The sequence below is a fragment of the Didymosphaeria variabile genome (assembly GCF_027946475.1).
Source record: "Didymosphaeria variabile strain IMI 356815 chromosome Unknown scaffold_4, whole genome shotgun sequence".
NCBI classification, from domain to species: domain Eukaryota; kingdom Fungi; phylum Ascomycota; class Dothideomycetes; order Pleosporales; family Didymosphaeriaceae; genus Didymosphaeria; species Didymosphaeria variabile.
Genome location: NW_026611623.1, coordinates 3,523,591 through 3,545,040, shown reverse-complemented (window position 1 = coordinate 3,545,040; position 21,450 = coordinate 3,523,591). Strand labels below are relative to the sequence as shown.

The following is a 21,450-nucleotide window of genomic DNA, read 5'->3' as shown; positions in this document are numbered from 1 at the left end:
CCATGTGATGGCGTGTGTTCAGATCCGCTACACTTGGTCGCGGTCATGACTGGTGGCAATCGTCATCGTGATTACCCTTTGTGGCACTTGTCGCCCCAGGCTGCCTACTCATATTCAACAATGCTACGCTTACCACTGGCTGAACTGATAAGCCCAATATGTTCATCTTACACACTACGATAGCGGTCCTTGTTTCTTTTCTAGCTGTCATCGCGTACGATAAATTCCGCACCCGCCTATCCAAGGGCAGATCGAAAAGAAAAGATGTCGAGATCCCACTCAGTCCGACGATAGCTGCCCACAGGGACGTAAAGCCACCACGTGCGGAAGATGGAGGAGAAACCGTCGTTTGTGCTGAGGAGGATGCGGCGGTCACTAAAGAGATGCAATCACACAAACATTTGTACTATAAGCTACACAATCTCGAACGCAACCCGGATATACTGCCCGAGTGTCGCGAGCTTCTTCTCTCCTTGTTATCATCGACAGTCACGGATGCACAGAAGCATACAGACGACACCATCCTCGCCGTCGAAGACTTCTCCTCGGAGAAGCTGAGCGCATTCCTGAAAACAAAGGACGACGATGTGACTAACGCATATGAAGAGTACATTGCACGTCGCAAAGCAGGAGGCCCACGCGAGATGTTTGCCGACAAAACCGAGGCCAAATGGTGGCTTAAGCAAGCTGCGCCTGTCAAGTACGTAGATGGCGCATGGCTCGGGCACATAAACAAGATCACTACACCATTCATGTTCCGAAACATTACCAAGAATGCGTGGCAAGTCATGTCAGAAGAGCTTGGGGATGGTGACCTGGCAAAGAACCATGTTCACGTGTATCGTGCGCTGATGGACGAGATCGATTCCGGACTTCCTGCGGCTGACTCAGAGGATTTCATCGACTCGCGACATCACTTAGACGAAGCACGATGCTGGGAAGCTGCCGTGGCTCAATTGCTCATCTCGCTCTTTGCACATGAGTTTCTTCCCGAAGCGCTCGGCTTCAATATGGCATACGAGAGCCTGCCGCTTCATCTTCTAAAAACCATCAAGGAACTTCGCGAAGTGCGGCTCAACGCTTATTACTTCGAGTTGCACATTTGCATCGACAATGCGGATACTGGTCATGCTGCTATGGCGATGGCAACAGTCGTCGATTACATAAATCTAATAGAGCAGACCGAGGGCAAAGACGCGGCTGAAGTCGCGTGGAGACGTGTACAAGCGGGGTACATTCTCGCTGAAGGCCTCCCCACTACACCGGAAAGTCCCTCGCTGAAAATGAAGCGGCACCATGAAACGCCGTTTCCAAGGTCTGAGACGGAGGCATCCGTAATTGAAATATTCGCTGCGAAGTGTGCGGTGGCACACAAGATCCACTGCAACAGCCGCCTAAAGATTGGCCGTCGTTCTTTGGTCGACTGGCTTGAGCCACGTGCATTTGCAGACCCCAACTGGCAAAGGGAATTTCTGCATGACCTGGCCTGTTGTAAGCCTTGGATCATCAAAGGAAATAGTGAGAAAAGCAGGCTGGTAAGAGAGCTGTCATGGGAGGGGCGCATGTTCGGCAGCTTCACGCAGAGCGAAGTCGAAATCGTGAAAGCGTGGATCAACGAGCTTGGAGCACCGCCTCAAACGCCGTCATATGACCCACAGGTTTACTTCGACTTCACCAAGCAATCGCCCCCAGAGTCTTCGGGCCGTGAATCACACAATTCGGATATTCTGGAGCAATACCCCGTTCTTTCTACTACCCAGGACGTTCCCGCACCAATACGCCTACTACACGAGAATGTCATTGATGAACTGGCAACTGAGCCTCCTGTGGACATCTCTTCCATCAACCTTCATAACTTATTACCCCTCTGGTTTGCATCGACCGCTCTTCTCGAGTCACTTCCATCCGTTCCTGTTCGTGCAGCAGATACCTTCGGTTCTGCTCTGATCCGCGTTCTTCGAGCCCAAACCGGGTTTGATCTTGAAGGACCAGGCGTAGCCGGGATGGAAGAAGTGCGACGCACCGATTCCGGCGAGGCATGCGGCATCGTCGAGCTCGGACTGGAGATGTGCGCTCGAGCAGGTATACACAAGCCACAAACCTTGAAAGAGGCGGTGACGCTGGGCAGTGCTGAGTCTGCTGCACTTGCGGAATGGATGCTGTGGATGGGAATGCGATGGCTGGCATATCGCGATGTTTTGGTGGGCATGTCATGGGCATTTATGGAGGTACATGAAGCGCTTGGGCGGCCTGGAGTACATGAGGCAATTCTGAGCGATAGAAAAAGGACTATTTTGGGGCGAATTGCAGGAAGGGAGAGAATCGGGCTTGAGACCTGCAGGCAGGAGATTGAGCGTACTGGCGCGCGGAGGAACGACTTTGAGAGGGGCATTGCAGTCGCGAGACGAGCATTAAGATCGGCCGGTTCTGCGTAAAAGCGACTTCGATGGTTCTGATTAGCATATAATAGTTCTTGCAAATTTCAAAAGTACGGAAAGTTTTCAACGAAACAACGAGACAAGAAGACATCAGATCTCTTCTATCCAAGCATCAGTGATTGAAGCGAATGGTGTGCGGCGCATTGGCAGTACATCTCTACGACGCAGAGCTCGTAACATTCACGGTCACATTCTTCACCGAACAACCACCCACTGTCGCTGTCCCTTCAAAGACATGTCCCAACCACTCCAGTGCCCTCAGCCTCCCATTCGTGATCTCCGTAATATGGGTACCCACGGTATTGCGCTGATATTCAACATCAACGCCAATACCGCACCATCGTTCTACCAGCGCATCCGTTGAATTAACAGTCGAAAACTCATCCCCAATTGCCTTATACACAAATGTAGGCATCAGTGGCACGCCATGATAGCCCTGGTACCAGTTCCTGTCCGCAATTTGCGTCAAGATAGGATTCTCCAGGTCGGCGCGTCCATTAACAAAGTATGAATAGATATCCTGACCAGCATAAGTAGCAAAGGCCTGGGTGACTGTGAGGTTCACGTCTGCGAGAAATGCCGTGGCATTGTACGGGCCCGATGTTTTGAGGCGCGAGACGAGGAATTCACGGGCTTCTTCGTCCTGGCTCGTCAGCCCGAGGTATGCACCAGGGAACAGACCGGCATACGCGGTTCCTGTGAGATTATTGCGGGTTTCAGTGATGTTGGGGACGCAGCCACCGATTGCCATGCCCGAGAAGCTGAGCTCAGGCGCATATTGCTCTTGCAGCTCAGACGCCCACTCGCTGGCCACGGAACCACCGGAATATCCCCACATGGCGTACTTGGTGTGAGTATTCTTGGGAAGAAGGCCTGATGAGAGAACGGCTCGGATAGAGTCGAGAGTTGCGTGGCCTTCTGTGATGCCCATTGCGAAGGAGGCAGTGGGGCCTTCGTGGTCGGGCATGTTGACGAACCAGCCATTTCCAAGGGCGTAGGAAGTGTCGTCGTTTGTAGAACCTGCCCCGAGCCTGGAAATGAACCTCAAGTCAGCTACCAGCTCAAGTTCGATATTTTATGTAACTAAAATATGCCAAATACGGTACGATCTACTTACGCTGGCTGCGCAAAATCATAGTATATCGCATAGCTGGGACTTGCGTCCACCGAAGCTGAATTGTACGCTATCTGAATAGAGAGCAGCGAGGTTTGCGATGAATTGGTCGCAGAGGTGGCGTTCTGGAACGGGACAAACAAAGTCGTAACGGCGAACGAAGGTTTATAATATGAGTTGGTTGTGCGGTAAACAATGTTATAGACAGCTGATGCATTCGCTACCACGGCCGTGATGTTCCCAGGAGCGTGGCGGATGCGCAGTATTGTTCCAGGTGCTGTCTTCTCGAATCCACGCGGCGCAGTGTAGAAAGGATCTCCACTTGGTGGTAATGGCTCTGATGGGGAATGTGGCTGTATCTGCAACGGCGAAGCTGCGATACTGCAAGGCGCCAAGAAGCAGGCCAGTGCTGCGTAAAATCCAGTGCGAAGCATGTTGATTTGTGAGGCTGTTGGGGGAGCTACAGCTGTGGCTTCACTGACCGCTCTCGAACCATTTATATGTACCACTAATAGACATCGTCCGCGTAACGCCGACAGCAAATTAATGTAATTGACTCACCGTTCAGGTGAAATGATAGATCGGTGAGAAAATAGTGTACGCGTTGGATTACCTACGCTGCTCTGACCCGGCTTCCTATGTACTGTTACGGAAATACGCTAGCCATACGTCGTATGTTGCGTTGCGTGCTGGGTTTTTTCATTAAAGCCTGATCAACGTTGCACAAACTTGACACAGATGCAGCCAAGTTCAATCGCAACCTGGACGGCAGGATCTAGGTCGAAGGAATTTGGGTATGCAAAAAGGTGCATTTTGGGTTCATTGTCGGATCTTCGGCGATTAGTGGTTGTACCTTAGCCATGTTCGGCCCCGAGCTGTACTCGAGCTCTTACATTCCTGGTGAAATAATTGAAATGAACACGAAACAACCTCATCGTGATGAACAAACGCTGGTGTAATCATTTAGCACGAGAGGTGCAATCGCCGTGAGGACGCGGAGTTATCGTTAAGCACTTCCTGAGCCAGGGCTGCGCTATTACGTAATGTGGGACTGGCATTCCCGCGAGGATGCGTAGAAGATATTTCTTTGAGCTTGCCTCTTGCGTCGCGATCTGTAGGGCTGCGAATATCTCGAAGCTTTGTTGGTCATGACCATGCGCTCGAAAACGACTACGAAAGTTCCATCATAGACATGCCCCGTCCTTTGTGACACCGTAGCGCCCTCCTCGCCGCAGCGGCGCAGCGAGGAGTGCCAGCGCGATTGGCAACCTCAGCATCTGACAATTCCCCTAACAACGTCCACATACACGTACCTCGATGGCGCGCATATTCATAACAGGTTCCTCCGACGGGCTCGGCTCGATCGTCGCCCAACGCCTCGTAGCTCGCGGTCACTCGGTCGTTCTCCACGCCCGCAGTGCACAACGCGCCGATGACGCGACAAAGGCGTGCCCTGGCGCCGAAACTGTGGTCACAGGCGACCTTTCCAGCATCACCGATACCAAGAAGCTCGCCGACGATGTGAACAAGCTCGGATTCTTCGATTGCGTCATTCACAACGCGGGCCTCTTCCGCCAACCGTACAGCGAAACAGCAGACGGCATACCTCCGCTCGCAGCTGTGAACACCCTCGCGCCGTATATCCTTACGTGCTTGATCAACCGACCGAAGAGGCTGGTCTTCGTGTCGAGTGATATGCACCAAAGCGGAGACGGTAGTCTGGAAGACATCTTGTGGAGACAACGAGGGGAGAAGGAATATGATCCCATCAAAGCGTATCGCGCGAGCAAGGTGCACAATGTCATGTTTGCGAAAGCCTTTGCGCGCCGATGGCCAGATGTTCAGAGCAATTCGCTAGATCCAGGCTGGTTGCCAACAAAGATGGGCGGCGCAGCAGCATCTGGGGATACGGAAGCAGCGGTGGCTACATATGTTATGCTGGCGGAGGGGGAAGAGAAAGATGCGCAACGCAGCGGCATCTACTACAATCCTGGTCCGAGAGAAGGACGGCCGCAGGCTGTTACGGATGATGAGACAGCTCAGGAAAGGTTGCTGCAGATTTGCGCTGACTTCACGGGCGTGCAATTACCCGCTTGAGAGAGTGAGGAGTCGAGCAGCGTGCGTGTATCTTCATGAAGGTAATCAAATATCCCTCGGAGCTCAGCCCTATCGTTGAATTCACCTGATTCCCTCTCAAACTTAAACAGTATGTTCAGGATGAACTGAATTTGCGCGTGTACTCGATCTCATAATTCATGGGCCCTCACATCTTGCGTGCATTTGTCACCTGGCGAAAACCCCCGGGGGTGCATCTTAGAACGCTCACCGTGACAGCCGATGCGCCATTATTCTTCATCAAGTAACTTCAAAACCTTTGTATACGAAGGCTATGAACAAGACGATAAATCACGTTGTCCCAGTAGGTACGTCTTCCTGGACAATGTAAGATCCAGCCCCCAGATGCATTGGGTGACGATCTGCACCCAAGCTAAGCTGCAGATTAACGAATGGCTCGCAATCTAATCCCAGACTCGTGCCGCTGCTTACTCCGGACTTCAAAACTCCTGCTCATATCAGTGAGACGACGAAAGCCAAGTCGTCCAACTACCCCGCACGGTACGGATCCTTTAAAAAGTGTCCAAAACAAAAGTTCCCAGAGTGCTCTATTTCTCGAAAGCTATTACCTGTGCTATGGCTCGCGGACTGCTCATCTTCGGTTCTGCTTTTGCAGTATTCGGTGCAGTGCTCTGGCAACTTCTATTGAAGGACCTTCTGTTCATCGTGCTCGGCGTAGGCCGAGTAGTACAACCCCTCGAGGACTTTCCATACAAATGTCGGAAGATCACAGACAAGAGGTTGACGGGTTGTGAAGATATGTGGTTGGACGACCAGGAGAGAATGTAAAATTTATTCCACAATTTTGAAGCCGCTGTCCTAACGTGCCTCACAGATTGTACGCTGCATGTGCGACTACCGAAGGTCGACTTGCGTGGAACGAAGCGTAAGCATCCATTCCCGGAGAAAATGGATCGTCGATATTGACGCGAAACCAGGCTGAAGAAAGTTAATGTTTCTGCGAGAAGGGAAGGCGGCACTGAATTTTTGGCTCTCTCAATCGACAGCGAGCTGCCTGATGGTTCATTCCCCATTCGCGCCATTAACCTAGATAACTACGTGTCTCCAACGGGCGACTCGTCCGTTGATATCCTTGGGTTCGACGCCGAGGTCATCGACAAAAGTACCGTGCACTTCTATCTCACTAATCAGCGCCCGCCAGTGGATTCGCAGGGTAAACACATTGACGCTACCGAAACTGGTGCAAATGCAACGATGGACGTGTTCGAACATAAGAGAGGGACTAGCAGTATGAGACACTTGAGGACCGTGTGGGATCCGGAGACTCTCTATACGCTGAACAATGTTGCGGCGGTGGGCGGCGGGGCATTTGTGGCGACAAATGATCACTCGAAGTCGCTAGGACTGGTGAGTGTTGCTTCTTTTCCAACTTTCAAACCGTTGAAGATCTAAAACATCCTAGCGCAGAACACTTGACGACTACATCGGCGGCGGCGGCGTAACCTACTGCTCATCCGCCTCTGCCTGCTTTCCTGTCACGCCCCCTCGAACATTCAAGATGCCGAACGGACTCGCTCGCGGCGCAGATGGGCTCATTTACGTTCCGGCCACCTTCGGTGGCACCATCTCCGTATACTCCCTTAAGACATTCGGTGAGCATATGCAGCCTATGTTCAGCCTGCGCGATACTATCAACGTTGGCATGCCGCTCGACAATCTAGCGCTTGATGGGAATGGTGACTTGTGGATCCCTGGGTTTCCGAACGGTGCGAAATCATTCAAATGGTATGAAAATCCTGTCAAAAACAAGATGCCAGCAACCATATGGAAGATCAAAAAAATTGAGAAGGCATACCAGGTGGAGAAGGTGCTTGAGGATAGTGAGGCGGAAATTTTGCACGGGATCACCACTGTAAGGCACGATGTCAAGACCGGGCGACTGTTCATGGGAGGTGAGTAACGCACATCTTGCTTTGGTAGAGTGCTGACGTGGGACAGCTGTCTTCAACGAGTTGGTCGTGTGCGATCCGATCGCTTGAGGTCAAGTATAAGCCTCTCGCTAGATCGGTCTTTGTCTGCCTAGGCTGCTCGGAATTGGCCGATATGGACAGATGTCTACCTTTGAGTGGGGACAAAGACCAAAGGTAACTGATGCCAGTGGTAAATTTCTTTGTGCTGATTCTACAACAATGAATGTCTGTCTTCTTTGGCCTCGAGCGGGGTCACCAAGATTTTCTTGCTCGCCAATCTTCGCAACCCTTTTAATCCTATTGAGTTGATCGCTGAAGTATATGCACGATGACCACCAAAAGACCACCTCCCGTGGACGATGATATTTCGTGTGACATTGATTTTACCTACCATGCAGAACGAACTCAGCAAAAGAAAAACCCACGCCTTGTGGCGAACAGGAAATTCGTCAACAGACTCCGCTCCAAAGCCGAGCAAACCCAATGGGACCGCCGCGCAAGCTACGAAATGGACGTAGACGAATGGGATACCATCAACGAAGAGACACAGAAGACGGAGCTGGCAAACAGATTAAGGATCCCGACTGAAGACCTGCACAGCATTCGCCGGTCCGGCAGCACTGTCCAGGTGACGTTCGACCTTCGAAATGCTCGTTTGCACGTCCACAAGAAGCCTCTTTACCAGGATGTAGGCGATGATGGTAATCCGGGCACATTGTACGGAACTCACGCACCCAATGTGGAAATTGACCCATACATCGGGCCCTATTGGCCATCGGATCATGCAGAAGAGTCAACACGCGCAGAAGCTCTCAGCTACAAGCCCATTCTGGACGCACCGCCGGCTTACATGGATCTCCCGTGGAAGGAACTGCTGCATCCTCAGCACATGATCACCATTGAAGAGTTCTTAGTCTACTTCCCGAATCACGTCGCCCGCTGGCCCGGTCTCGCAGCTGCACTACGTTGGTCGAACCTCAATCGGCTCTTCTATCGCGCAGTACGCATCATCAATCTCGCTCGTGGATCGCACCAGTGTCAACGCCGCGAGGATCAGCATACTGAAGTCCTCCCTTTCCAGATGAAGATAGAAAGAGCTATTCGAGAGATTGACCCCGGCTACAAGCTGTTTGACTTCCCGCACGAGAACTATTCGAAAGAAACAATAAACGCTCATCTTCGTCAAAGACCACGTGGGCAGAGCGAGCAACAAAATTTGGTGTGCACGCTTCAAGAGGCGGCTGGCTACATCACCGGCATCAACGAGTTCGAAGCGCACTGTCCGTTCTCACAATTTATGAAGCAGTTCCAGCCTGTATTCAAGCCCGTTCCTCCTCCAAGCATGCCGGAGCACGCTGGCGGGCTTGGGAGTCTAGAGGCCTATGTCAGATACCAAACTGCCGCGGGCGACAACTTCATCGCATGGCCTGCACAAGCAGTTCAGCCGCTGTCAGAAGTGTGCCAGGATTCAGACTGCGAACGATTGGAGTGCGAGAAGATACACAAGACCGAAAAGACTTCTAAGAAGCCTGACCTCTCGAAACTTGGCAACCATAACAAAAACAAAGCTGACACGCAAGTTCCGGCTCAGGCATGCAATCAGGGAGCCGCATGCCACAAGAGAGAATGCACCTTTGACCATCCCGGCCCGTGGACAGATACAAGCGTGCAGCTGAACCCTCCGAACTTCCAGGTCCACTGCAAACAGCAAGCCAAGTGCACCGACCCGGGTTGCAACAGGAGCCACATGTCCTGGGCATGGATGCACGAAAACAAAGGCCCCGTGGGCAACACCAACGGTACAAATGGCGAGCTGCACCGTGCGCCCTGGCAAAAGGCGTGCAGTTTCGAGACACGGCCTGATGGTTGCAAGAACGTCAAGTGTGCATTTGGGCACCGGGGGCCGAAGACAGCGGAGGACGTGCAGGTGGAGTTCGAGCTACATCCGAGGTGTAATTGGGATCGAGAGTGCAAGAATAAGAGGTGTAATCAGGCTCATTCTTCGCTGGCGACGCCTGTTAATGGAGGCGGAAGAGTTGGCAACTCGGGTGGCGGCGGTCGCGGTCGCGGGGCGAACAGTGGTGCTGGTCCTCCACGGGGTGGCGGTGGCTTACAGGCTCCACGTGGTCCTCGAGGCAGAGGCAGAGGGAGAGGAAGGGCCAATTGAGAGTTTGAAGATGCAGAGAGGTAGTCATGATCAGTCGGTCGCAGCTCAGGTAAGTGTAGAATTCCGGAGCGGTGATCTGTACTATGTTATAGCTTTCATCACACTTGTATACTGTTGATTTGCCAGAAGATTATTTAATTCAATATTCCCGTACACGGACTCCCGATGGTTCCACCACCAGAACTAGCAAGCTCAGACTTTGCACTGCCAATTCAGAACCGTGATAGTCTAATGCATCCCCAGCCCAAGCCATCGCCGAGCAAGTAGCGTAGAAGGCAAGTCTCGCCGGAGAACCCATCACATACCCTACTCCTCTCACATTGCCCCAAAGACCGCGCCCACGGCCGTCAGACCCAGAAGCGCCAGACCTCCTACACCTACACTCCTCGCCTTGACCCCACCTCCGCTAGTCTTGCCCATCACACCCCATTGACCTTCCAACCTTGCGTCCAAGAAGCACTGCCATGCGTCAGAGGCACTTCCCTTCACCACGTGTGCAACCAGCACACAACCGATTGCATCAGCCGGCATAGTGTTATCGACGTAGAACGTCGGAGGCGAGCCGGCGCAGCGTTCGAGGATGGCATGATTACCGGTGTTGTTGGTGACGTAGATGTAGGGCTCTGGGATGGTGATGTGTGCGAGGCTGACCTGCCAGTTGGGAGGCGGGTGGGCGCAGGTAGCGTTGATGGTGGTCCAGGATGGGAGAGGGGGATTCATGATTGGGACTTGACTTGGGCGATTGAGAGGTGTTATCTTGGAGATAATGAAGTGAGAGGTGGGCAATGTATGCACAGGACTTGGAAGATATGGAGGAGGTTGTCCGTTGCTGTCATAGCGTACAATCTGGATTCTGGTTAATGATAGCGTGTACACATCTGTTTGCATGGCAACACGTCACGTATGTCGCACATGCACTCGATGGCGCGGGGGAGCTGACAGCTTGCAAAGCGGAAGGCACTATACACGAGGTCAAATATCACATTTGTGCAAATGGACAGTCGCACTTCAACGAAGCACCATGTATTGGCGTGCGGGTGATGTTGAGAAGAAGTGACTCGCGAATGCCTCGTTAAGCAGTTGAAAGAATTTCCGTAACCTGATCGTCTACTCAAAGCTCAAGCTGTCACTGCCTTGTATGTGGGCTTTTTGGGTCAGCAAGAATGTATCAAATTATTGAGCATAGCTAGATGGCACAGTGTAAGCGCGCCGGGCTCATATGGAAATTCCTGTAAACCCGGAGGACGAAGGATCGAGGCCTTTTCTAACTACGCCTTCTTCTCGTTTGCTTTGGGTGATTGAAGTTTTTGTGTGCGTGTAGTCTCTGGTGTAACGCAAAACCGTCTTCTTTTAGTTGTGTTCGTAATCATAGAATTGTCGAATGCTTTCCTTTCTGTTTAAAGTGTACGTGTGGCTGTTGAGGTATTCCATGTCTTAACGTAAAGATAGCGGCGTGCGCGACACAAGAGGTCCATGAAGTTGTGTAACAGAAGCAAACGAGTGTGGGCGACACATCGATCGAATTGACTTGGCGGCTGATTTCGATGCACAGTGCGGATTCAACGCAGGTGGCTACACTTAAAAAGTCTACGCACATGGTAGTGCAATTGGGCAGGTTGCAGTGAAGAGTCCACACACACTCACGCTTTTTAGAATAAAGACAAGGAGAAAACAGTCGATCAGAACAAGCTGATTAGGTTCTGACAGCCCCTCCGAGCCTGATCCGTCATCCATGTATGAAAGTGGTGTGTGGGCAACATTGTGTAGACCACGCCTCATGCTTGCATGGCCGCAGCTGCAGCTGCACCCTTGCGCTCAATCCTCATTTGCTCTTCTCCACCCACTTTCAATCGTATCACGGTCACAGCACTTAGGGCACGCATGTACAGTAAACAGTCTTCGCTTTGGGTATATAACAAAAGGTGCAGCACTTGCAGCTCGTGACTAGGTCTACCCTGCTCGTTCCCTGAATGGAAACAATCCGCCAACACTGATCTCTGCAGACGTGATGATCCACACTAACGCCGACGCTATGCAAAAAAGAGAAAAAGGTTGACAAAAGAAAGAAGTCGAAGGCATCGGCAAGGGAGCTTCCGAGCGCAAGTCGAGTGTCCTCTGCGACAATAATATGAACAAAAGAAAGAAAGGATACCATAGGTAATAAGTGTCGCGATGATCGTTCTAGCCAAGACACCATCTGAAGTCGGTCTGAGTCGTGCCCGGGGGTTTGACGATCCCGACGCGTGATGTCGAAACGCATCACACCTCTGTCCAATGACGCTTCTCGCCGACCTGCTCGAACTCATCGGCCCATGCTGCGCGTCTGCGGGCACGCTCTTCGCGACCGAGACAGCAGAATAGTCGCGCGAAAGGGTTTCGTCGGCGTGGTGTCACGCCCTCGAAGGGGCTCTCTTTGTATGGTGGTGAGGAAGGCGAAGGGCTGAGTGGGATGGTTGCGTTTGCGAAGATGAGGGAGTCGCGGCGTCGTGGGCGGTTATCCACGTAACTGTGTGCTGACTTTTCGTTTGGCGTGGGCGTTGTATCCATGTAACGAGCGGGTCTAGATGGAAACGATGTGTTGATAGGTGAGAGTCCTGGACGGGTTGCTCTTGGTGACTTGGGTAGGCCGTAAGGCGAGTTGGGCGACAGAGACATTGTGAGAGTGCAAGTTGTCGAATCGAATCGAGTAGTGCCGGACGGCTTTTGTGTTGATAGAGTATATAGGCGTCGTTAGGCGTGGTCGCACAGCAGTTGATGGAAGGTTCAAAACAGAGTTGGCAGAGTGACCTCGGGGTTGCACAGAGATATACCGATCTGCGACCTCATGCGGAGGCCGAATATATAGGAGGCACTGGTCTGCGTATCTACGCCGTAATATGAGCAGGGGCCTGCGCACTTCATGCCCCCATACTTATGCCGGGGTTGAGGCCTCCCGGCCCCCTGCCGACCATCATCGCCGCGAGGCGTTCGACAACCGCGTCTGGGACAAACACACGCCGCCTTCCGCCAATAGATTGCGTCTGGATGTTGGCCTTAGGAACATGTCCGAGTCGCAGCAAGGGTACCTTGTTTATACAAACAGCAGGTTCTGCAGTTTCGACGCCGTGCAGTTCATGCGGTCAAACACTGTGGCCTCAGTTCGGGGACGTCAGTGTCCATCACGGACTCCGCTATGGTGTGTGCGCGGAAAAGGCGCTAGCAACGCGGGTGCGAAAACACACAAGCGCAGTGTCGGTGATTGGGCCTCGGTCGATTCGTTTCCCCTTGAAACACTCCACCCGTCGCATAACTGTGAGAACCCCATCCATTTCCACTGCGGATACCGTTGCCAGCCACAGCAGTTCGCCGTCTCTGTTTAACAGCGACCCGTGTCAACTATAATGCATCAAATTCTGTGGCGCTCGCAGCGCTGTTTGGACGCTGCAAGGGATATCGCATGCACGACTTCAAACCAAGAAACAGCCTGCAGATACTCATCAATGACTCCTTCTCGTCCGTTGCGAAAGCACACGAATCGAGGTAGCAACCGATACGAATGCCTGCTATAACACACGGACTCGAAAGTAAGAAAGCACCGCCGTGCCTCTCGTGAACTTGACTTTGGCCTACAAAACTGGTCTAGCACGTGTGCAGCGTTCATGCCGTCTGCTTCGTGTAGAAGGGTGGTGTAGTGGGGGCGCAATGAATGGAAGTTTGACGCAAACGACGCTGCCGATCGCCAATAACGCTCTTAATCTTCATGCGCGGTGGCTCGCGCCGCCGTACAGCCCGTCGGCAAGGGATTGTGGAGGCGCATGTCATTGCGGCACAGCCAGCAGCCGTGGCCATGTCCAACACCAAGAGCACGAGAACAGTCTGACGTATTGTCATCAACAACGGCATGAACATGTTTGTTTTTCCGCCATGTTTCGATCGGACCTAGGTAGATCCGTGGAGAGCGTGAACTGTTCGTCCAGGACCGTGCGGATTCGATGATGTTTCCAGTTCGCGTTTCATCTTGCTGCGAAGACATGAGATTGAACGTCAATGGCACCGATCGTGCCATTGCGAAGATCGAGTGATATCGTACATGAACTGCTCATGTAGCTACCCAAATGACACCCCACGAAATCGTCTTTCGATCAACACAGTATGCACCTCTTGCTCTTCGACTGGGTTCCCTCGTTATCAGCTCGTGATCGGGTGACCGTTGACATGTGGGAGAGCGGCACAGTTGCTTTCATTTCGCCTCGCTAGAAATACCCAGGATAAGCGCGCTGTGTGCGTTGGCACGCTTGCCAAAAACATTGCATTGATCGGTGAAGTTTACTGAGGCAAGGTAGTAAGTAGGTAAGGCTGACTTTGCTGAACCGTGGACTCAAGTTGGAGTTCGGATGCGCCTTTCACGACACTGATCGCTTTCGAAGCAGCCAATGATGCTGGTGGACAGTGTACTTTCTGAAATCAAAACAGACATCCTATGCCTTGATCGACGGTCTTATTGAAAGTCTCAGCCACGTAATTGCGTGCTTATATCCGGCACAAGCTACTCATCTGGGTATTGCAACAGGTGAATCAGGTATCGTACCCACCTCTTAACTGAAGAGCCAAAGGATTAATACCGCTGAACGATCTTTCACCAGAGCTATCTCAGTTTGGCGGTCGTAGGCTCTCCAGCAATGACTATGCTGTGTGCACCTGGCTGGTAGATCCCAGTGTCAAAACATTCGGGGCCTAAGGATGATTGGCACGAGCAGGGGCCCCAGTAGTATCTCATATCTGAATCCGTGGAGGTAATGTGCCATCCTCGCGAAGAGGTATCTGCGTATGTCTCCAGAGTAGATTGTGCTGGTGAGGTTATGGTAGACATGTGTGGCGGCGTCGACCGCTCATCCGCAGCAATGGGAAGTATGGTGGCGGTGTGGAGTTGATACTCAAAAATTCGCGAAGAGCTTGGAGTCACAGTTAAGAAAGCCCCTGGCATTAGAGTTCGGTTTCTGACCGATAATGTTGACGCTGGTGCACGTAGGCAACGGTCGGAAGTTCAGCCCCCTGGTGCGTAGATACGAGCCACGACTGCACCTTCCAGAGAAAGTTATCAAGTAGTATAATAGACTAGAGAAGGCTTCTTGCTAGTTCTCGCACAACAACGAAGACGAAAATGATCTATGAGCCAAATTTCGAATGATTCGTTACGATCCGCACACAGGGGTTCAGCCTGTGGTGCACCGTTCGAAGGACGCCTCATTTACAACGGAGAAGGAGACCAACAAACCGTCAAACCGTGTATCGAACGCTGCTGGAAGCTTACATGCAAAGTGGCGGCCATAAATTTCGGTGCGATGTCGCGATCAACCTCACAACGAATCACATCAGCTCTCTAACCCGAAACCACTCCCCTATTACATGATCCCCTCCAACTCCTTCGCATCGCTCTCCCCCCACGGATACTTCTCCTCACTCCTCTCAATCAGCTCTCTGTGCTTCGCACTCCTCGGCTCAATTCTACACTTATACGGCACAGGATGGCTGAGGACCCCTGGCTCAAATTCAGCTTTAGGTACGGCGTCTGTAGGCTTGATATCGAATACAGCGAGCGATTGTGCGATGGTGATGAACAGAGCGTTGTCCGCTACATAGCGACCCGGACAGATGCGGCGGCCGTAGCCGAAAATGAAGTTTCGGGGGTCGGGCTCAGGGTTGTGCGTGCCCATTTGAATGAAGCGATCGGGATTGAAGGTCATGGGGTCAGGATAGACGGCGGGGTCGTGTGTGTACCACCTGGGAAGGAGGAAGTGAGCGGAAATTTGTAGAAAATCAGTTGTTAAGGAGGGGTTGCGTCTTGATTCAATGTAACGAGCAGGAAACCAGCACGGTAGAGTACACGGGAAGCCGCAGTGGAGCGCAATAAATATTGAGAACACATACCAAGTATTAGGAAGGAGTATCGAGCCCTTTGGGATCCTGTACCCCTTGCACACGTCTTCCGCATCGCTCGTGTGAGGTAGTCCCATTGGTAAGATAGGATGCCAACGGTGCGTCTCGAGCATGATGGCGTATGTATAAGGCAAACTGTCTTTATCTGCGGCGACAGGGAGACGACCGGCGCCGATGACACGGTCGAGTTCCTCTTGCGCTTTCTTCTGCACATTCGGATATAGAGTCATAGCAAGGAAGAAGGTCATCAAGGAGGAGACAGTCTGGATTGTGGTCAGTGGGAATTCGGTGAATGAAGATGTAATGAGATAATGGACGATTATAAGATACCGGAAAGCGTTTTTTCCAGATTGAACATCTTCAAACATGGTACCTTTGATGCAAGACAAAAATCAGAAACTTCACTCACTGTATCAGCGCCGCCAGTGAACAAAGACAAGGCCGTCCACTTGTGAACGAAGTCCATGTAGTCATCATCAGCTCCGATGGTTTCGATGGCTTGAGACAAAAACGATGTTTTGGCTCGCTTTTCGCGCATTTGCCGTTTCACGAAAGCATACGGCTTTTCCGCACAGTCGAACAAAGCCTTTCGCATTTCGCGACCAGGTTTCCGGTATGCGGTGCCTGGAAAGCCGTCGGGGAGATATTTCACTGCTAGCGGTCAGATATCCGTCGTTTGATACTCAAAGTACCATTATTGATGCTCCGAAACGTTCATCCGCTGCGATATCTCGAATGCATGATGACGCAACTCGGAGACATTCGATCATAGTCCTCCAATGTAGCCCAAATCGCGGGCTAAGAAGGTTGGGAGACTGGCTCGTAAGACTTACAAAACGGGAAAGTATCCACAGCCCACTTCCCCGGCACCGTACTCTCTGTAAAAGCCCACATGGCTTTACCCGCCAGCTCAACCAGCGGATCCTTGCCCCTGTTCTTCGCCGTATACCCATAGGTAATCTTCAGAATCACTGTCCCAGCCTCCGTCCGTATATGATCGAATAATTTATCTGGCTCCGCGAGTAGGTTCATCAGAAAATGAGCGGCCTCCTCTTCCTGCACGCGATCAAAGGCCGTCACTGATATGTTTGATGAGGCAACCTTGGTGATGCTCTTGCGGTGGATCTTCCAGTAGTCGTTATATGGGCTCATTGCCGTCGCGTTCTTCCATCCGACTAGGTCGCAGCTGAAGTTTTGGTGGGGACGTCCAGAGTATATATTTGACCGATCGCGTAGGAGCTCGAATGCGAGCTTGGGGTCGTTGAGGATGACCATAGTCTGGCCTAACACTGTGACAGAGCTGATTGGCCCTGTAACACTGCCACGTGCTTAGCGTTTGTGTTACCATAAAACGGTAGGCCTGTAAGGCTGCATGTATATGTACCGTAGCGATCCTTGTGCTCTAGCCAGTGGTGGGCCTCCAAAACACCGGGTTTGGGCAAGTCATTGACATTGCCGACGATGGGAAGGCCTTTGGGTCCTGGAGGTAGAGGCCGTGCATTGCTGTCTCTTTTCACTAAACGACGAATTGCATACGCGACAAGTATAGCTAACGCTCCAAGAGCGAGTGTAGCGGCAAATCCCATGCTGGAGAAGTTAGGAAAAGGGCTGATAATCGAGAAGAGGCAAAAGGGAGAGGTACCGAATCCTCAGGATATTTTATAGGATGGACCACGACATATTATATGCTCCAAAACTTGTATTCTAAGCTTACGACAGGACGAGCGGGCAAGCGCTTGTGGTGCAGTAAGCAACAGCCCTGTGCTCTTGCATAATTGCGCGTCACGCACTATACTGACATATGCAGAATAGACACTGTAGTGGACAGATAGTTGGCTAGTGACGCTTCATCAAACCCTTTAGTATGCTTCGTGGTTAGCGTAAGGCAGGCAATGACGACCATCAGGCAAGATTTATCCGTGCATGTCACGGATGCTAAGCTTGTGCACTTCTTTCTTGATTTGCTGCATAGGAGCTGCTGTCCGATTGAATTCATGTGCAGAGCGTTCGAGTTCGCTCTATCCTGGTCATGGATCTTTCTTTCTTAGCAAGTCACAGTGCATCCTGGTCGTTGCATGACGCGTAGTTGTGACAATGTATGCCTTAGCTCTACACCCACCAATACAGTCTTGGCGGGGCAGCGGTCAGATGTCATGAGTACCGGGAGTACCACAGATGTGACGAATACGAGCATGGATACTGCATGCGCTCCGTAGTAGGGGAATTGAGGTGTACGTCGTTGAGTTACGCCCGCCAGTTAAGCCAATGCGCTAGCACATTCACCAATAGGATGCATCGAACCTGCATTGTACCCTCCGCCTAGAGCGAACATTTACCGTTGGCGAACGCGTGTTGATAAGGAAGCAGCATTCCCAGAGGAGCGTTCAAGGTTCTGCTCACCTTTTCTTACTTACGGTGCGGAGTCCCGCTCCGGGCGATCACAACTTGGGCTTTCTTCCTTCCAGGAGCTTCATCTCCGAGACGCGGCATGATAATGATACACACCAAGCAGCTGGACCAAGCCTGTTTTAATCAACCAGTTTGTGCTGCCTGAGGCATCTACATACTCTCCACATATACTTGGACCCCCAAAATCAAAACACGCCAAATCCAAAACAACAGTCGTTAAATCGTGGCGAGCCACCATAACAATATCAGGTGACCCCCTAGTTGCGCTATACAAAGCCGCGGTTTATTCCACCAAGAGAACATGCCTCCATTTCTTCCGTGATTTCCATCCTGTTCCGAATCAGATGATGTGGGTATCAACTCAACGCCGACCATGCAATGCATTCGTTCTTAGACTGGCAAGCCAAAGCAATAAATCTCTCAAAGACGATTGTATCGAGCCGCATGCGAAGACTTCCTACCGTGTCCTCCACAGCCTGTAAGGTCTTACCGCGAAGGCTCGGCGCGATAGTAAGCTGCGGACTGACTGCTCGGTGGCGGCGCATGTAAACGACCAGCGGCCCTCTCGCTTGGCGGATAATTTTCGAACATGACGCGTCGCTGCGGAAGAGCAAAGTCCTGCCTTTGGGCTCGAGCGTCCGCCCTTGTATCTGGTAAGCGACCAGAGTTATTGGGACTGCTCATAAAGAGAAGAGTATCCACAGCGTCTTTCTCTGCCTGTTGACTGGGCATACGCAAGATGCCTGCTCGGGGTGTGGCGGGTGTTCGAGAACCGGCACCGAGGTCGCTGAAGTGTTTGCGCTGGTTTGAACCAAGCAGCGGTGGAGGATGAGATGCAGCACTCGAGCGACGCTTTCTCCGAGATTCGAATTCTGGAGCAGGACCAAGCATTGGACCAGAGTTGGAGCCAGTAACTGAGATAAGGTTCACCGCAGCGTTCAAGGTAGGCTTGGTCCCTGGTCGCCAAAGAGCTACATTGAGTATTAGTATTCAATCAAGACTTGTGTTATTGTGACGACACATACAATTAGGCGTTGATGCATGCGATCTGGAAGGATCTGGCGATGTCCTCTGACCCGGAGATAGCATCATGTGGTCGGAATTTTCAGACACTCCGCTGGGCCTTCTGCGGCGTTCTGCCGTTGTGGGTGTTTCAAAGACTGGTCGTGATCCGGGCGTCCTATTGGACACGGAAATGGGCGACCCTTGTTGTGAGATCCGCTCTTCAAGCTCTTCAATGGACTGTTTCTCCCAGTTGTTCTGCACCTTGACCATGGCATACGAAAGACGCGTCTTTAGTTGTGCTGATAACTACAATAACAGTTAGTCAGAATGTTCCTCCATTGAGAGTTGCTCGTAGCAGGACAGAAACCCGGAGACGATCTACGTGCGTAGATAAAGTAACTGTCGCTCCAGTTTTTGCCCTGATTGTGGATCTTTGTCGCGTACCTGACCGATCCGACCATTTGACCCAGTCTCCGTGCTCTTGTTGCGTTTATGACCCACGGTAGGCACTAAGGGAGATTCGCTTATTGCGTCGGCGCCTTTCACTGATCCATCGGCTGCCCTCTTTAGACCCTGCATCGCGGGAGAATCCAGTGACATGGGGCTTGCTGCTGTGTCACCAGCTCGCGGCGCGTTTGCGGCATCGATCCGCAGCGTGTCTGGGACGCGAGGTCGAGTCGGTGATGGCGGGATCGTCTGCGCTGTAGGCGTCTTCTGAACTGACGAAGCTTTGGACAGGGGCGGAGATGTGATCTCAGTGTCTCCAGCCGTTGATGTGGAGAGGTTGCTCGATGTGAAAGGCAATTGAGGCTCGGAGAACGTGCTTGACGCGGCAGAGATGTACGACTCCTGCGAGTCAGGTAGCTCACGCTGATACAACGAGGGCATGGGCGCCGGCATCGCGGCGTTGAAGTCTGCTGGCAACACACCGTGAGTCCCTTTACGCAATATTCTCAGCGATGGAGACGTGAACTTACGGATGCGACTGTAAGTGGCGGGGTAGCTGTCGACCATGGCCCCGCAGTCGACCATGAAGGTATCCGTGTTCCAATGGGTGCGCAAAAATCAGTTGCAATACTAGAGATATAGGAATGGGTGATCGTTGTAGTAGAAATAGGCAAGCTGTTGGTTGCGGGTGGACGATGTTAGCCGGCGGGTTATGAAGGCAATACACGACTTGTTGCAGTCGCGTCGTGACGCGAGCGGCAGGCGGATGACCACTGTCTGACAAGCCGGAATTCAAAGGACAAGCAGAGCAGATACGCGCAACGTGCTCGAGCAGACGAACGTCGCGTCGTGGGAAGCAATGGAGCACGAAAGAGCCTCGGGGCGACCTAACGGACGGGTGGTAGGATGCGGTTCAGAAGCGTAATCATGTGCACGCGGAAACCCACTTTGCCCGGCACGCGTCAAATGGCGCGCCAACGTAAGTGGCAATCGCCCAACAAAGAGCACGCGCGACTGCGGATAGGAATCATCAAACGATGCTGTGAAGTCCTTTCCGAAAGGTTGCCTTGCAATAAAAAGGTCACTCGCGGTTGCCTGCTTTGGTTCACGCTGGCTCCCAGGCGCAAACACGGAAGGAGCACCACGTCACGTCACGGCCTTCGGTCGCTGGCCAGCTTGGTGCACTTGGCCTCGCCAGCGTCAGAAGTGCTTCGTATTGCAACAATGTCTTCAGCTGATATTCCGTGTTGGAATTCTGAAGTCCGTCATTGCCAGCTCCAGGATACTTCGTCTGCGCCGTCGTTGCCGCTGAGTGGGCGTGGCTGTTGCAACAAAAGCTGCAGGGGTTGCAGGTTCATCTCCATGAGCGGAGCCCGAGAGCGCGTTCTCGGTTGGGCAGACTCCAGCCTGATCATCCTGTCGCATGGTAGGGAACCATTGTGACCGGATGAAAATAGTACGGAAAACTGCTTAACGTTCACCCAGGCATACCCAGATAGGTCCTCGCTCCAAAGCTTGGGATGAACTGAACGACTTTCGGACTTTTAGCTCGCGTTAGGATCTAGGTAGATCGAGCTATCCTTTCAGTGTCAGGCAGACAAGAGTTGTATAAGGTGGCGATGCTGGATTTTGGGCCGAAGAGCATGAGTTCAGCAGAGCCAAAGCTGCGTGGAACTGAGCGTGGGCAAGGCGTTAAGAGGGCCAATGTGCCGACAACCGCGCCATGCTTGGTGCATAACAGGATTCGACTGCTCTCGCAAGTCTTGAAGCTTGCTGTTGCGCCTCTTTGTGCGCATCGTCTTCGTTATTGTGGACACCCCTGATATGTGGTGACAAGCGTACAAGAACGGCGGAGGTCTTAGGAGTAGAACTCAGTGGAGGGGTCCAGTGACGATGTAATGCTGTTGC

At 52.2% G+C, this 21,450-nt stretch overlaps 6 protein-coding genes and 1 non-coding gene across 7 annotated transcripts; 4 read left to right on the top strand and 3 right to left on the bottom strand.

Annotated features, from left to right (window-relative positions):
• Positions 1–158: 158 nt before the first annotated feature.
• On the top strand, positions 159–2,435 carry N0V89_006053 (uncharacterized protein; the record flags this gene model as incomplete). Its single annotated transcript, XM_056214825.1, has 1 exon — positions 159–2,435. One exon carries the CDS (start codon positions 159–161, stop codon positions 2,433–2,435), a length of 2,277 nt encoding a protein of 758 aa, XP_056072092.1.
• A 160-nt stretch (positions 2,436–2,595) lies between these two features.
• Positions 2,596–3,405, bottom strand: N0V89_006052 (uncharacterized protein; the record flags this gene model as incomplete). The annotated part of the gene is made up of 1 exon (XM_056214824.1): positions 2,596–3,405. The coding sequence occupies one exon, from the start codon at positions 3,403–3,405 to the stop codon at positions 2,596–2,598; it is 810 nt and encodes a 269-aa protein (XP_056072091.1).
• Positions 3,406–4,869: 1,464 nt separating this feature from the next.
• Positions 4,870–5,649, top strand: N0V89_006051 (uncharacterized protein; the record flags this gene model as incomplete). The annotated part of the gene is made up of 1 exon (XM_056214823.1): positions 4,870–5,649. The coding sequence occupies one exon, from the start codon at positions 4,870–4,872 to the stop codon at positions 5,647–5,649; it is 780 nt and encodes a 259-aa protein (XP_056072090.1).
• A 594-nt stretch (positions 5,650–6,243) lies between these two features.
• Positions 6,244–9,765, top strand: N0V89_006050 (uncharacterized protein; the record flags this gene model as incomplete). The annotated part of the gene is made up of 4 exons (XM_056214822.1): positions 6,244–6,452; positions 6,606–7,035; positions 7,091–7,580; positions 7,997–9,765. 4 exons carry the CDS (start codon positions 6,244–6,246, stop codon positions 9,763–9,765), a joined length of 2,898 nt encoding a protein of 965 aa, XP_056072089.1.
• Positions 9,766–10,949: 1,184 nt separating this feature from the next.
• On the top strand, positions 10,950–11,036 carry N0V89_006049. Its single transcript has one exon. It is a non-coding gene; the product is annotated as a tRNA-Met (tRNA).
• A 4,110-nt stretch (positions 11,037–15,146) lies between these two features.
• Positions 15,147–17,267, bottom strand: N0V89_006048 (uncharacterized protein; the record flags this gene model as incomplete). The annotated part of the gene is made up of 4 exons (XM_056214821.1): positions 15,147–15,944; positions 16,091–16,332; positions 16,515–16,964; positions 17,066–17,267. 4 exons carry the CDS (start codon positions 17,265–17,267, stop codon positions 15,147–15,149), a joined length of 1,692 nt encoding a protein of 563 aa, XP_056072088.1.
• Positions 17,268–18,576: 1,309 nt separating this feature from the next.
• On the bottom strand, positions 18,577–19,995 carry N0V89_006047 (uncharacterized protein; the record flags this gene model as incomplete). Its single annotated transcript, XM_056214820.1, has 3 exons — positions 18,577–19,061; positions 19,116–19,401; positions 19,540–19,995. The coding sequence occupies 3 exons, from the start codon at positions 19,993–19,995 to the stop codon at positions 18,577–18,579; spliced, it is 1,227 nt and encodes a 408-aa protein (XP_056072087.1).
• Between the last annotated feature and the right edge of the window lie 1,455 nt (positions 19,996–21,450).